The 13,881-nt window shown below is 36.8% G+C and overlaps 1 protein-coding gene across 1 annotated transcript; it reads right to left on the bottom strand.

Annotated features, from left to right (window-relative positions):
• Nucleotides 1-1,036: 1,036 nt before the first annotated feature.
• LCORL (ligand dependent nuclear receptor corepressor-like) lies at nt 1,037-11,793 on the bottom strand (the record flags this gene model as incomplete). Its single annotated transcript, XM_009079388.1, has 3 exons — nt 1,037-3,244; nt 4,647-4,737; nt 11,539-11,793. Coding segments are annotated over 3 exons (1,379 nt in total), but the record flags the coding sequence as incomplete, so codon positions are not given.
• Between the last annotated feature and the right edge of the window lie 2,088 nt (nt 11,794-13,881).

Genomic DNA, 13,881 nt, shown 5'->3' with positions numbered 1-13,881 from the left:
TCAATAGTAAAATGATCCCTGATTTTATGAATCCTGTTAAATTTTTGGTCAGGTCATCTTTGAAATGATATAAAAAAGAGTTACTGTTACTTGCCTTCAATATAAAGTTCTGACTCAAATTTATAACATTGTCTGAGGAGTATAAAACATCAGTACGGTACAAATATTAGGCAATGTATTGAAGCCCCAGATTTTTGCAAGTAAAACTGTATAAAGACAGGTCTTGAAACATTTAAGGTCTTTTCGACTGCATTTTTCAGCGGGGATATATCCACAAATTAATCCTTCTGGCCCTCACAAAATATGGCTTATTTCTTTGAAAATGAAAGATGACCCTGACATCTGCTGTTCTGCGAACTCCTTATCAGATACAGTTCTGCTTCAAAAAAGGATTCATTCTGTAATATGCAAGTAAACCTTAATGACTGAAGAAGATTCAGTAGAGATCTGAGAGACCAAAGAACTGAGATACTGGTTGTGCAGCTTCAAAGGATTATTCTGGTTTAAAATGGAGGTTGTTATTTTTCAGTAGCATTAATAAATACGGGCCAGATTTTGCCATCAGTATTGCAGTGTGCTCTCCACTGAATTTAATGGCAAGTTCATCTATAAAGAAAAAGTTACCTGATGTGGCCCATATGTATCTAATGTCCCATTTAATTTATATGATTAACCCATACACATGCAAATTTAAGTGGGGAATAAGATGTGTGCATGTGCACCACACGTATAAAAAGTCGGAGAAAAGTTTTTTTCTATGCCAGATTAGATGCCTACAGAAAAAATCATGTGTTGAGAGGAAAAGGGCATTGATGTTCAGTAGTGAATGTGTGAAGCAAGCCCCCATTCGTATGTAGAGAGGATACTTTTGATAGTACATAAAAAAATTAAGTATGATAAAAAGTCCAATGTGAGTACTTTGAAATCCATGTAAAAACTGCAATACGAAGGTAATTGGTCTCCCTTAAATCCTAGTAAAAGTCACGTATTTAAAGTGAACTGCCTAACTTCTAACTACCAAATTTATAAAGAATTTATATTATTGAAAGTTCAAAACAGCTTCACTGTTTAATATTTGTATTTCTATCAAGACCCTGAACTGCAAATTTGGTTATTAGCAAAATGATAATGTAACTTGGTATTCATTTTGATAAACTGAAAATGTTCTGAAATGTCACAGCAGCAAATACATTACAGTTACAGTGAGGTTCTTCAATAGGAGTGTGACACAATCCTTAAATAAATTTTAAGTAGTCATAACATCAACTAACCAGCACGTTTAAACAAAAAAACCCAAACAAACCCAAACCATTCTCAAGCTCATTCTGTGCACATTATGAACATGCTCTAAGTTGCATTCCAACTTTCTTTTTAAACCTTAGAAGTCACCTTATTTGTCAAACTAAAAAGGAAAATTATGTTAAAGTTTAAATTATTTTATGCTCTTAGTATTCCATCTTATTTCATATTTAATAATTCTATAACTACAGTAATTTCTCAGATTTCGTAAGTGTACACTTTGTAAACACCAATTTCTTTCTAAACCAACAACAAAATCTTCTTAAAATGATAAAAAAAATGCAGTTTATGCCTGCTAAACACACATTTTTAGTAATGAAATGTTTTTCTTACTTGTATTGGATATTTAAGTAACGATGAACTTTTTTCTTTCACAGAATGTACTATATCCTACTAATACTTCACAAATCCACTTCCTTATAAGGAACTAGCTTTTTTTTTTAAAAAAAAAAAAATATCCCTTGCTTTGTATAATCTGAGTTACTTACAATTTATTGCAAGTATTCTGTGAAGTATCAAAGTCTGCTAACCCTTGGTTGTGTATTTCCGTAATAAGATGGATAATTGAATGGGCAAAGTGGTTCTTCACCAATTAAAAATTATGCTTCACATGACAAATACTTGTTTTCCCAAAACATCTTTATGCTATTGACTACTAAATAAAACCTGAATCTTTTCACCTATTTATACAAGGATTATATTAAATACACACTATCAGAATTAAGTGAGCAACTCTATAATTCTGTCCACAGTGAAAACCCTGAATAAAACTATTTTTCAAAAGGCATGTATGTGGTTTTTGAACTGAATAATTTCACGTCTTCTGTCAGAGTGAGCGTATGTATTTCTCACATGGTGTGTGTATACAGACATACATACACACACACACACAACAATTTGCTAACAATTATTCTACACAGGCTTGCTACTATTTTTGCAGCTGCCAGTCCCTGAATCTGTCATATTAAATAAGCCAGTATCTGGTAATCGGAGTTTCTTCTTCGGTGGAGTCTTCAATGTTCCAGATCTTTCTTTTACTTTATATTCTAAAGTGCTGTGAGGTACCCCATAAATTCCTTGTGCTTTGGAAACACTCATTTTCCCACTCATTACCATTGCAATTGCTTCTTCCATTATTTCATGATCATACTGCCGATAGCGGCCACGTTTTTTTCTTGGTTGCTTATTATCTTTACGATCCAAACTATCTTCTGTATTTTCTGAGGTTCCATCTACTGTCCCATTCTTAGCATTAAGACACAAAGGAGAGAGGTCCCCATGCAGAAAGTAGGAGTCAACACTTGAGTGAGTTACAGGTCCAGAACATTCAATTTTGTTCTGTTTAGGGAGGATATTTTTCAATTTTTGAAGAGCTGATCCTTCTAAGACTGAGGAGGTTTTAGAAACGTGGTACATAACATCCAGAAGACCAGCAGTATCAGACTGTGGTTTGGACACAGAACTTATTCTTAGCTGAGGAATTTTTAATTGTACAGTAGGACTTGAAGTTTCATATTGTAGATTTTCACTTTTTTCTTTAAATTGAGTGACCATTCTCTGTAGAGTTAACTGGTGGAGGTAACTGGAAGCTGTTGGGAATTTTAATTCTGAGGTTTCAAGTAGACTGAGTTTACTTTTTTCTGTGCGCTCTGCTTGAGCTCTTGCCCACAAGGCTACTTTTTGTAGGACTGCACAAGTTTCTTTACTGTCTTTAAATGAATAACTATCATTGAAATCTCGAGTTTTGTTTTTAAAAGGTGCAGGCTTTCCTGCTGGTAAGGCTTCTAAGTGGAGAAGTAAAGTTTTTTGAGGTATGCCATAAAGTATGCCTGCTTTATTTATGTCCAGTGCTCCAGACTGAATGTCTTTCAAAGCTTTTGAGAGCAAACCATCTGCAAACTCAGCACTTCTTTCCACATAGTCCTCTCTGTTTCTGTGTAGTCTCCTGGATGGATGGAATGAAACGATGGTAAACTGATGTATGAGAGACTCTCACACAGCTATGGAAGGGAAGGGTCCACTCCTTTATTATACTCCTTGCTTCGGTAACATCACTGCTTCTGATACTTTTTAGCCTTTGAGCTGTGGTAGTTAAATGATTATCCTAGCAAAATGTTACAGAGTTCTGGTAGGACAGTGCGTCAAAAAAATCATACGGTGGCTTCTACAGCAGCCCTTCCAAGAACTTTATATCCTAACTCAGTATTTGATAATAGTCTCATGTGCTTGCTATATCCCTTGTTCACATGCTTGCAGAGCAACACTGTTATAATTTTAATTATACAATTAACGTTCCGTTAAGTACCCAAATCCTGAAGTTTTTGTTAGTAGAAACGTGACGTTACCGCTAAACAAGTAATAAAAGAGTCAACCCCCTCATAGAAAATTTGCAGCAATAAGTACATAACTACACACAAACATCCCAGACTTACACAAAACTAGGCTTTCTACAACAAGAAAGTGCTGGAGTTAACAATCAAGTCCATTTTCACAAAATAAGACACAGTTTTAAAAACTTCTAGTCGCTATTTCCAGCTCGCTAATCACAAAGTCATTTTCAAGCTTCTTCGTATCAGCAAATTAATAAAATGCACTTTTACATCATTCAACAAATACTGCTACTGTAGTCCTAGTCAGAATAAGTTATTTGGTAAGACGTACAGGTGACAAAAAGGGTCCTGCTATGGCTAGTGGATGGGAGGATGCCAAGATCATAAAAATCCAACAAAACAATGCGTTTCACTAATTTTGTGGTAGCTTTCAGCAGATGCAATCATGTTTGCCTTGCTGAATAAAGAAATTTAAGCATTTGCCACCACACACCATAGTCAGAACCATGATGTAAGTGTAAGTATGATGATTAAGAGCTCTCTCTCACGCGCTTGCTCTCTCTCTTATTAAGGAATATTATAGATAATAGTCATTTTACTTCTTCATGTTAGTTGAAGAACATTTTTAAATCTAATTATTAACATGGTCATTTTTGTCCAAAATTGAAGTTTCCTAAATAAACTCTAAAAGAATTATTTACATTTTCTTCTACTATTCTATTACTTTTAATGTGTTATGTGATAAATTTTCAGGTAATTTTTAGTAACATGAACTAAAGTTTGGTGATTGTTCTGATAACTTTTCTTTAAACAGAAAAAAAGGAAAAAGACAAATGAAACATATGATATATACATAGACACACACTTATGAGTGACAAAAATTCATTTGAAAGCAAAATAGGAACCACATGTGTGTGCCAGTATATACAAGTATGTTATGAACATAAAACCTGACCAGAGAAGAGAAACCTGGATTGTCTTTTACATAAGCCACAGAGAATCCTAAGTGTTGCTTACCCAGACACTGAGTTTTCAGAACACAAGGGATCGTATTTTGGTTCTTCCAACCTTGCGCTTTTCTTTGTAGAGAGATCTAGCACTCCATCCCCTGCAAAGAACGAGTAGTGATGATAACAGTTGTTTAAGAACGACCTCAGAGGTTTTGTCAGCAAATGCTTTTTGCCTGTTGCACAATTTTACCTATGGCACAAAATTTCTGACACCTTCTGCCATTAACAATGTCAGCCATCAGCAAATGGTTTTGTATATTTGATCTGTAACAGAACTTTTCTTCAATGAAGAAAAAAAATAAAACAGAAACCCATTCAGAAATATTAACATTGAAAAGAATCTGTATTAAACAGAAACACAGCCACTTTCCCAAGATTCAGATATGCATCTATGTTGCACTATTTACTTTCAAAGCAACCACAGCAATGTACTTGATATTACTGTCATAACTCATGTTTACATACTGTAAACAAACAAGCCTGATGCTGAAGTTAAAATTGACATAACTAAATCCCAGGCTTACAGGATAAATCAGGCTAATAGGGATCTCACTATGTCTCTACACCAACCTCCTGCTCAGAGCAGGGTCAGCCACGAGAGCAGAGCAGGTTACTGGATGAGAAGGTAGTACCCCAGTAACTGGAAATAGAGCTTGACCTCTTGAGCTCTGAAAGTTTGTTTATAGATATTCCTCCTGCTGCCTCCACACATATGCAATAATAAAAACTAGAGAAATGGAAAGAGTTAAACTGGGGTGGGTACTCCGTTAAGACACTGGTAAATGCTATATTCATGTTTTACAGTTGGCTGTTAAAGTCTATGAAATATTGAAATAGAAGACCAGACTGTTTAAAATCAGTATCTGAAAACATTTAAAATTAAACTAATTAGCAGCTGAAATACTCCTTTTAGTTTAAAGGTTTTTTCTTAAAAAAAAAAAAAAATCAATCACACTTAAATTATAGTTAAATCCCCTAAATACATTTAATTTCATACCTTTCTTCCTTGGTTCTGTGTTGCAAACTTGGGTTGTTTTGTGTGCCTGAGCTCTGCGAATTCAATTTTGAGTTTCAACATGTAGCTCAACATTCAACTCTACAATCACCCTTATGCTACCCATTATTACATATACAGTGTCATTTTCATGTTATTGCCTATTATTTCTAAAACATCAACCAACTGTATATAATTTTCCCCACAGCCTCAGATGCAGACACAAAGCACTGGCTAAAGAATCCAAATCCAAAGTCAGAAAAATTGTTTGGGTAACTCATTTATACCAATAATGCAAAGAAACAGAGTTCTGTGTAGCAATCAAATCCAGCTATTTGTTTTGGACTGCTTTTTGACTGTTCTTCTGCAACCATCCCATATTATTTGAAGAAGGGTAAAGAGAGAAAAAGCAGCATCATAAGGGGAAAAATATTTCTAAATACGCCACTTGCCAAAGATGCTCCTTTTCTCCTTAATACACTCATTTTGAAGACCTCCTTAGCACTAAAAAGAAGAATGTTAACCAACCTTTCTGATGCAGCAGTATCACAGAAGAAAAAGCCAATTAAAAACCCTGCAGAAATACTCTACAAGGACAATTTGGCCTACCCAGAATACCCAAGCTTGCAATGTCCCTGAGTCTGTGCAACAGACAAGGTATAATATGTTGTGTTTTGTCACTCATACAAAGTACATCTCCTAGCATGGAAGAGCAGGAGCCTGACCACTACCTGCAGCTCTTTCCTCTCCTGCTCTCCTAATAGTTGCTATTAGTTTCAGCAAGCTCTGCCTAGTTGTAACATAGCGAGATCTAGTAAATAACAACTCTCCCTTTGCTTTATCCATCACATTGTGGCGAACCTCAACAAGGTTTTTTGTAGCAACAAAATGACAGTCTTGTCTTAAATACCTCTCCTGACTGTGCTTTGCCTCTTGCTATTTTCTGTGCTGCTGCATATGGAAACATTTCTCAGGAACTGTCAGTAAGCCCTTCATTAATTCTTAACTACCACTTTAAGAAGCTCTTCCTTGCTGACTTGATGTGCTGTTTTGTATCATGAAAAACTCACATGAAAGTGGCCATATATATAGTGTTTTCACTATCTGAATTAATAACGAAATATTTATTTTAATAAGCAATTATTTGAGTTATTTTTCCCAAGCAGTCTGTTTTGCCCATGATGGCAAGCAATGACCATTGTCCATACCTCAATTCATAAGCTCTCCTGTCTCTTCCTCCCATTTTCTACCCTGTGCCATTGTGCAGGAATCAAGGAAGCAAGAATCTGGCAAGGTGTTAGGCTGTTAGCCACCATGGCAGCCATGGAAGAAAAAGACCTACTCCCCTCAAAAATGTCCTTTTTTAGGGTGATGTTTTCATGCAGAAGTATTGTCTCTTGAATATATTTACAGCTCATACAATTTATCTTTGAGAACACAGCATGTGTATCTTCAAAAAGCATAGCATTTCCCCCAATACACATAGCAATGTTAGATCTTAAGAAAATAAAAAAAAGGTGAGCCCCTACAAAACCCTAACAAAGGTTATTTTCAATAATGTTTGGAATTCTTCCAATATACTGCCATCTACCTTTTGATGTCTTCCTATCTATGATGGGTCAAAGAAACAAGGGAATTAAATTTTCTTGCATTTTTGGGGGTATGTTTACATACTATCATTGTTTCTAGAAGATATAGAAACAACTTACTGCTAGGCAATGTACTCTATTTGCACTGCTACTACTTCTGTCTCTTGTAAATCACTTTGCTTAGAAGCTTAAGAGCTATCAACTCTCCCATACCTATCAAGGGAAAAGCCTCTGCATCAAAGTTAACTGCTGCTGGGAACATTCCTGAAAGACTTCAGCACCATGACTGCAAAAGAAAGTAAGTTGCTATAGGACATTCCAGGTCTGTTCCTAACTCTCTTTTATCCTGCAAGTATGCTGCTTCTCCAATGTCTTAGTTTGGAGGACAAGCAAAATTGCAAAAGTACACAATAACTCCCTACTTTTGTTAGATGCAGTGCATGGAAAATGAAAAGTTCTTTCGCTATACAGAGTACTTTTCTCAAGGCCTGGAAACTCTTAAGAGTTACACGAATTACGAAAAAAAAGAGTAAGATAGAGGTATTTCTGGAAACAGTTGCTGCTAATTGACTGACAGCGAAATGATTGCTGATTAGTTACCAGCAAGGTGCACAGGAATTAAAGCATCCTGCTAAATCACCACACTTCCACACACAGAGGAAAGCAGAGCATAGTCTGGGACTCTGCTACCAGTCAGGTGACAGCTGGACATACCTGGATGCCAGTGTTGAAATACTCATACTCAGTACTATTTGACTCAGCACCAGGAGTGCAATGGGTTGACCTTGGCCAGTAGCTAGACCCCAACTCAGCCCCTTTTCTCATTCCCCTTCCTCAGCAGGGAAAACTAAGATGAAGATCATCAAGATAAATACAGAGATCACTTGCCAATTACCATTAGAGGCAAAATGATTTTACTGCAAATTAAAATATATTTGGATACAAGAGACAAAAATTAAAGTGATTCCTAACCTCACCTTTACCCAGGCTTAACATCATTCCCAACACCTTTATCTCCCTCGTACCCAGGTGGTATAGGCAGGGTTGAGAATGGGGGTTACAGTCAGGACAATTCCTCTCTACAGCTCCTTCTCCTTCATTGTAGGCTCTTCCACAGGCCACAGATCCTTCAGGAAATAAATATCCATCTGCTCCAATGTGGGTTCTTCCACGGATCATAGTATGAATGAATATCTGCTCCACTGTCATCCTCTCCATGTGCTGCACAGAAATACCTACTCGGGTGCCTGAAGCACCTCCCTTTCCCTTTCTCTCACCTTGTTGTTCACTGTGCTGTTTCTCACTCCTCTGCCTGTCTAGCATTTTTGTGCTTTCTTAAACACTTTCACAGAGGCACCAGGAGCCTCACTGATGTGCTCCACTTCAGCCTGTTGCAGGTCTGCTGCAGAGCTAGCTGTGCCTTGCACAGGGAAGCCCCAATGTGTTCTCACAGCTACTACCCCTACAGCCCTCCCCAGCTACTAAAGCTTTGCCATGTGAAATACACAGCGGTAAAAAAATTGCTTCTAGCCATCTTTTGCCTGGGGTAGAGTTCATTTTCTTCACAGTAGCTGGTATGGGCTATGCTTTGGATTTGTGCTGAACACAGGGTTGATAATGCAGAGATGTTTTGGTTATTGCTGAGAAGAGCTTACATAGACCCAAGGCCTCTTCTCCTTTTTGCACTGCCCACGCTGGCAAGGGAAGCTGGGGGTGCATGGGAGCTTGGGAGGAGACACACCTGGGACAGGTGACCCAAACTGACCAAAGGGATATTCCATAACGCAGGACATCACGCTCCGGATATAAAGTGGGAGGAAGAAGGAAGAAGTGGGGGATGTTTGGAGTGATGGTGTTTGTCTTCCCAAGTAACCACTACACATGATGGGGCCCTGCTCTCCTGGAGGCAGCTGAACATGTGCTTGCCCATGGGAATTGGTGAATTTATTCCTTGGTTTGCTCTGCTTGCATGCATGGCTTTTGCTTTCCCCATTAAACTGTCTATATCTCAACTCAAGACTTTTCTAGCTTTTACCCTTCTGATTCCCTCCCTGATCCTACTGATGGGGGAGTGAGTTAGCAGCTGTGTGGGGCTTGGTTGCTGGCTGAGGTTAAACCACAACAATCATTCATTTTAAAGACAACTACTGTAAACACAAAACAGCTGCCTAAACAGAGAATGAACCTATAGCATTTATATTTAGATCATTATCTGCTTAACAGGATTTGAAAAATGTCAACTTTCAGGATCCATCAAAGCAATGTACAAATTTGAACTTCCTACTCTGTTACTGCCACTTCATTTGGAAATCGTCAGAGAAATTACAAATAGCCAATTAATAAAGACTTGCATGACAGCTAAAAGACACTACTAAGAAGGGAACCATGGTATAGCTTTTACAAGTCTCTAGACTGAAGAAGCATACAGTGTTAGACACAGAATTATACAGTTTTTAACAAGACTAGTACCCTTAACATCTCCAAATCACTCCAGCAAATGTGGCAGTCTGAAGTTCTATGAATCTGCAGTATCTTACATAGTTTACTGTGTAACTTGTGTACTCTGTGTGCTGAGCAACCATTTTAGCCTCAGCTGTTTTGCTGAAGATGCACAAACTTGCTGTTTAGCATCATTGTAAGAAAAACCAGTATTGAAATAACTCAATTTCTCTACACTTTCAATTTTTCTCAGCCAAAAGGTCAATGGATTTTCAAATAGCTGATGGTGGCAGCACAATTTTCATCCTGTCCCTGCCCTGTTCACCCTCTGCCTTCCCGTTCATTCTTCAAACCTTTATTTGGAGTCACAACGACCAGAACCTGTCTTTGGGGACTTTGCTCCCTCATGAACACCTAAAACCAGTTATTTATAACCGGTTGTTGAAGTTAGCAACAAGCTACAGTGCTGATATCAGGGAAGTAATTTTATTGCCCTCGCAAAAGAAACGTGCTTCAACCTGGCCCACTGTAAACCTCTAAAATCTGCAATTCATCCATAGGAGAAATATGTCAAAGCACAACATTTATTTTCACAGGTTTTAATCTGCACAAGGTATTTACTAAACCCTGGCATGAACTGGTTTCTGCTGACCACACAGGAAAAAAAGCAGGAATTCCACTGTTTCTTAATGCTTCTGCTGTCAAAGAGTGCTTAAAATTTAATCTAGAATAGGTATATTTAGCATGAGAAAAGTGTCAGAGTTGCTCCATCACCAAGGGCATGTCATCTAATTAAAAACTGCATCATTAGGTACACACATACCAAATCTGCTATCTCTGACAATGTTTATTTAATGAAGACAAACAATTTAGTTATGTCTTCTTTCAACTTTTTTACTATGGTACATGACACAGACATCAATTTTTCCCTTTTGTCTGCAGTATTATAGGATTAACACAGCCCCTTGTATCTGTGAAAGACAAAAGCTGCTTTTGCCACTGCTTTCAGTTGCACATGACAGTCACAACACTCCCTGAAAACTGCTGCTAATCCAAATCTAGTTCAAAGTCCAAAACACTCTTGTGATTATACTGTTATCAGTTTTGGATAGCAATATTCCTTGAGGCAAAGAAATAATTTCCTTTTTGTAAATGATAGTGAGGATGGACTTGAGTTTTCTTTTTCCAGCTTTACTCTCGATTAAGAAAGCTGCACTGATCTATAATGATTAAGGTATGAAGTATGGAAACTTCCTCCCAAGTTAATCTTCTCTCTCCATCATTCTGACCAGATGTATTTAAAGAATCAATATCCAAAGGCTGACACAGACTGAGTAACATTTGCTCTCTGAAAACTCAGTAGCTTTTTCTCTTTTCTCAGGCTTCTTAACAGCTATTTCTGCAACAAAATATTTTAACCACTGTTACAGCTACCACAGGCGAGCAGACAGAGTCGGTATTCCAAAGCTGAGAAATTCCAATGCCACTTTTTTAACACAGGCACACAGAAATGAGAATATCTATTTGCTAACACAATATAAAACATGTTTCTAGAAGGAACATGAGGGTTTGGGGGTTGGGGTTTCTTCTTGGTTTTTTTAGTGGTTTTTGGCTTTTTTTTTTTTACAATTCTCTTATAACATTTTTCCTAGTGTTTCAAGGAAAAATGTATGAGTTTTCTTTTAGTGTTAAGTTAATGCAATACCAATTTACTTTCAGCCACTTTTTAAACACATAGGATAATGTTTTTCTCCTGTATACTGATTACTTCTTCGGAATTCAAAACATGTATTTGACATGGACATTCATTTTAAGGGAATAGGACACCATAAATTACTAAGTGACAGCAAAACAGATTAGGAAATAAAGAAATTTACCTTGCTGAGTATTCTGTTCTTGAGTTCGATTCACAGTGAGGTCTAGAGGGCTATCCTGTTCTTCCTGAAGGGAGTTTTCCGTTTGGTTCATTTGGATACTTTTACACATCAGACTTGGTTCAAACGATGAACCATTTCTGTTCTCTTGAATTTTGCTACTTTTTGAAATGTACTCAATCGCAAACTGACGGATCATTTTTTTCATTAATTCCTGAGCAACTAGGGGAATGTTAGGATCACAGTTCTGAGGAAGATCTAGGAATAAAAAAAAAAACAAACCACAGGAAACAGATATATTATGAACCAAGCTTAATTACTTTTCTTACAATAAATACTACCTATAAGCAAAGAAATATGTGCAAATAAGTACATGTGTAATGAACATATTAATTCAGATGTCTAGTAAGTTTTTCTTATGAGCATTCCTAACCAGAGGTCACTTGGAAGAACATGTTTAGCACAGATCAGTAATTTCTACCTTATTCCTCTATCATACCATGCAAATAAGACTACATGGGTTGCATTACTTATGGAAGTCAGAATCTGTATTTATTATTAGCAAATATGTTAAGCTTTTGTTTGCAGACTGTTCATTTTTGGTTTAGAAAAGAAAGAATTTTAAATGCAACCAGTGAAAGTTCGTAAGATATGAATTGATACAGAAAGAAATAACTTTTAAAGAACAACCATAAAACAAATAACTAATTTTCAAGTATAGTTCTACAGATGAGTCCTGTTCATAGCATAGAACAGTTAGTCTTGTGAGGAACTGATCTTATAAAAAAAATAAATTAGTTTCACCTCCATATTAGATTATAATCCCCACTGTAGGTTCAGGATTGAAACTGATATGATGCTACTTGAACTGTTCCATACAATTCGTAGCAATACAAGCAATTGAATACAAAATAAATTTGCAAATTTCCATTGTACAATCTTACAGGATTTTCAGGACATTGCCAGAGTGCTAACAATGAAAACACTCAGAAAAAAAGCTTGATTTCCTATTCCAAACTGATGCACTCTGTTTTTTGCTTGTGTATCTAACAGTCCCATGGAAAGTATTTCATTTTAGAAATGAAAAAAATGAATAAAAGGATCAAATATGAGATAGCTATGACTTTGCTTTTTTTTTTCTGCTGCTTCTATTAGGGTACCTTTTGGTGATTTCACAAATGTAGTTTCAGTTATGCTTGTTAATAAGAGTTTTAACTTTTTTCTGCTTAGCAGATAACATTTAAAAAAAAAATAACTTAGCATAAACAACAATGTAATCAAGAAACTCAAAGTAAGCTGTGGTTCTGCATTGATGACTGCAATACTTCATTTGATAAGACAAGCACAGTTGCCTGTACTCAAGAGATCTATGTTCCTCCTTAAAGGAGCAGTAGTAGTACTCATTTCACTCTCCCACTCTTCTTTCCTTCAACTCTACACACACACATACACATTCCCCCCCCCATCCCCAATATCCTTTTCAATGTTTTAAGTGCTGCCCATCCTTTGAGTTCATAGGTAATGAGTGAAAGAGTTTTCAGACAAGAAGGGACAGGGATTTAAAGATTTAAAACTCTGAATGCGACACAGTAATTAGCTTTTAGGTCAGCCTTGACTTCCTGAAAGAAATACTAAAGGCCATGGTTCTGTAGTTACTGGAATACTAATGTTATTCTGAATGACGATAAATTAAGTTTTGTTTGCACAGAAGTGGAGAAACTGAAAGCACTGGATTGGGTAGATGTTTGCATGCAAGGTGTAAATTCCCTAATCAGTGGTCTGGAGGATCACACAGCAGATTTGCTCACGCATTTTATGTCAGTGAAGCTTCATCCATCTACTAGCAAGGGAGTGACTGCCAAGACAGATCAAAGAATGCTGTTCAACTTTAGGATCAATGTTTAGAAGACATTTTGTTGGTTTATTTCAGGTTTATTCAAAACTTTTATTCCATTTTGAGAATTCATTTTCACCAACAGAGCACTGCACTGGAATTACAATGCAACTGGAATTACAGACACACACCTAGGAGATCTGCTACCTAAAGCATACAAGAGGGCAGCTGACTGTTCAGGTGCTTCACATTTTGGGTGGTCTCTCAGCAGAGCTTTATGAGGTAAGGTGAAGCTCCAACGTCTATTCTAGACATCTAGGCTTCAAGAGAACTTACCCAAGGTATGACAAAACAATTCTGCCTATAGTTATAGCTCTATCTTCTGACAATCTTTCAACTATATCTCTACCAAAATACCTAAACTTGATAAGAGTTTCTAGAAGGGAGGTGTGAGATGAAATTCTAAATGATGGAAGACACCTACAAAGAGAAAGATCTCTCCCCACCATGTA

This window comes from Acanthisitta chloris, unplaced genomic scaffold, assembly GCF_000695815.1.
Source record: "Acanthisitta chloris isolate BGI_N310 unplaced genomic scaffold, ASM69581v1 scaffold19177, whole genome shotgun sequence".
In the NCBI taxonomy this organism is placed as follows: domain Eukaryota; kingdom Metazoa; phylum Chordata; class Aves; order Passeriformes; family Acanthisittidae; genus Acanthisitta; species Acanthisitta chloris.
Note: the sequence above shows the minus strand (reverse complement) of the source record. Positions and strands in the feature narration are given on the sequence as shown.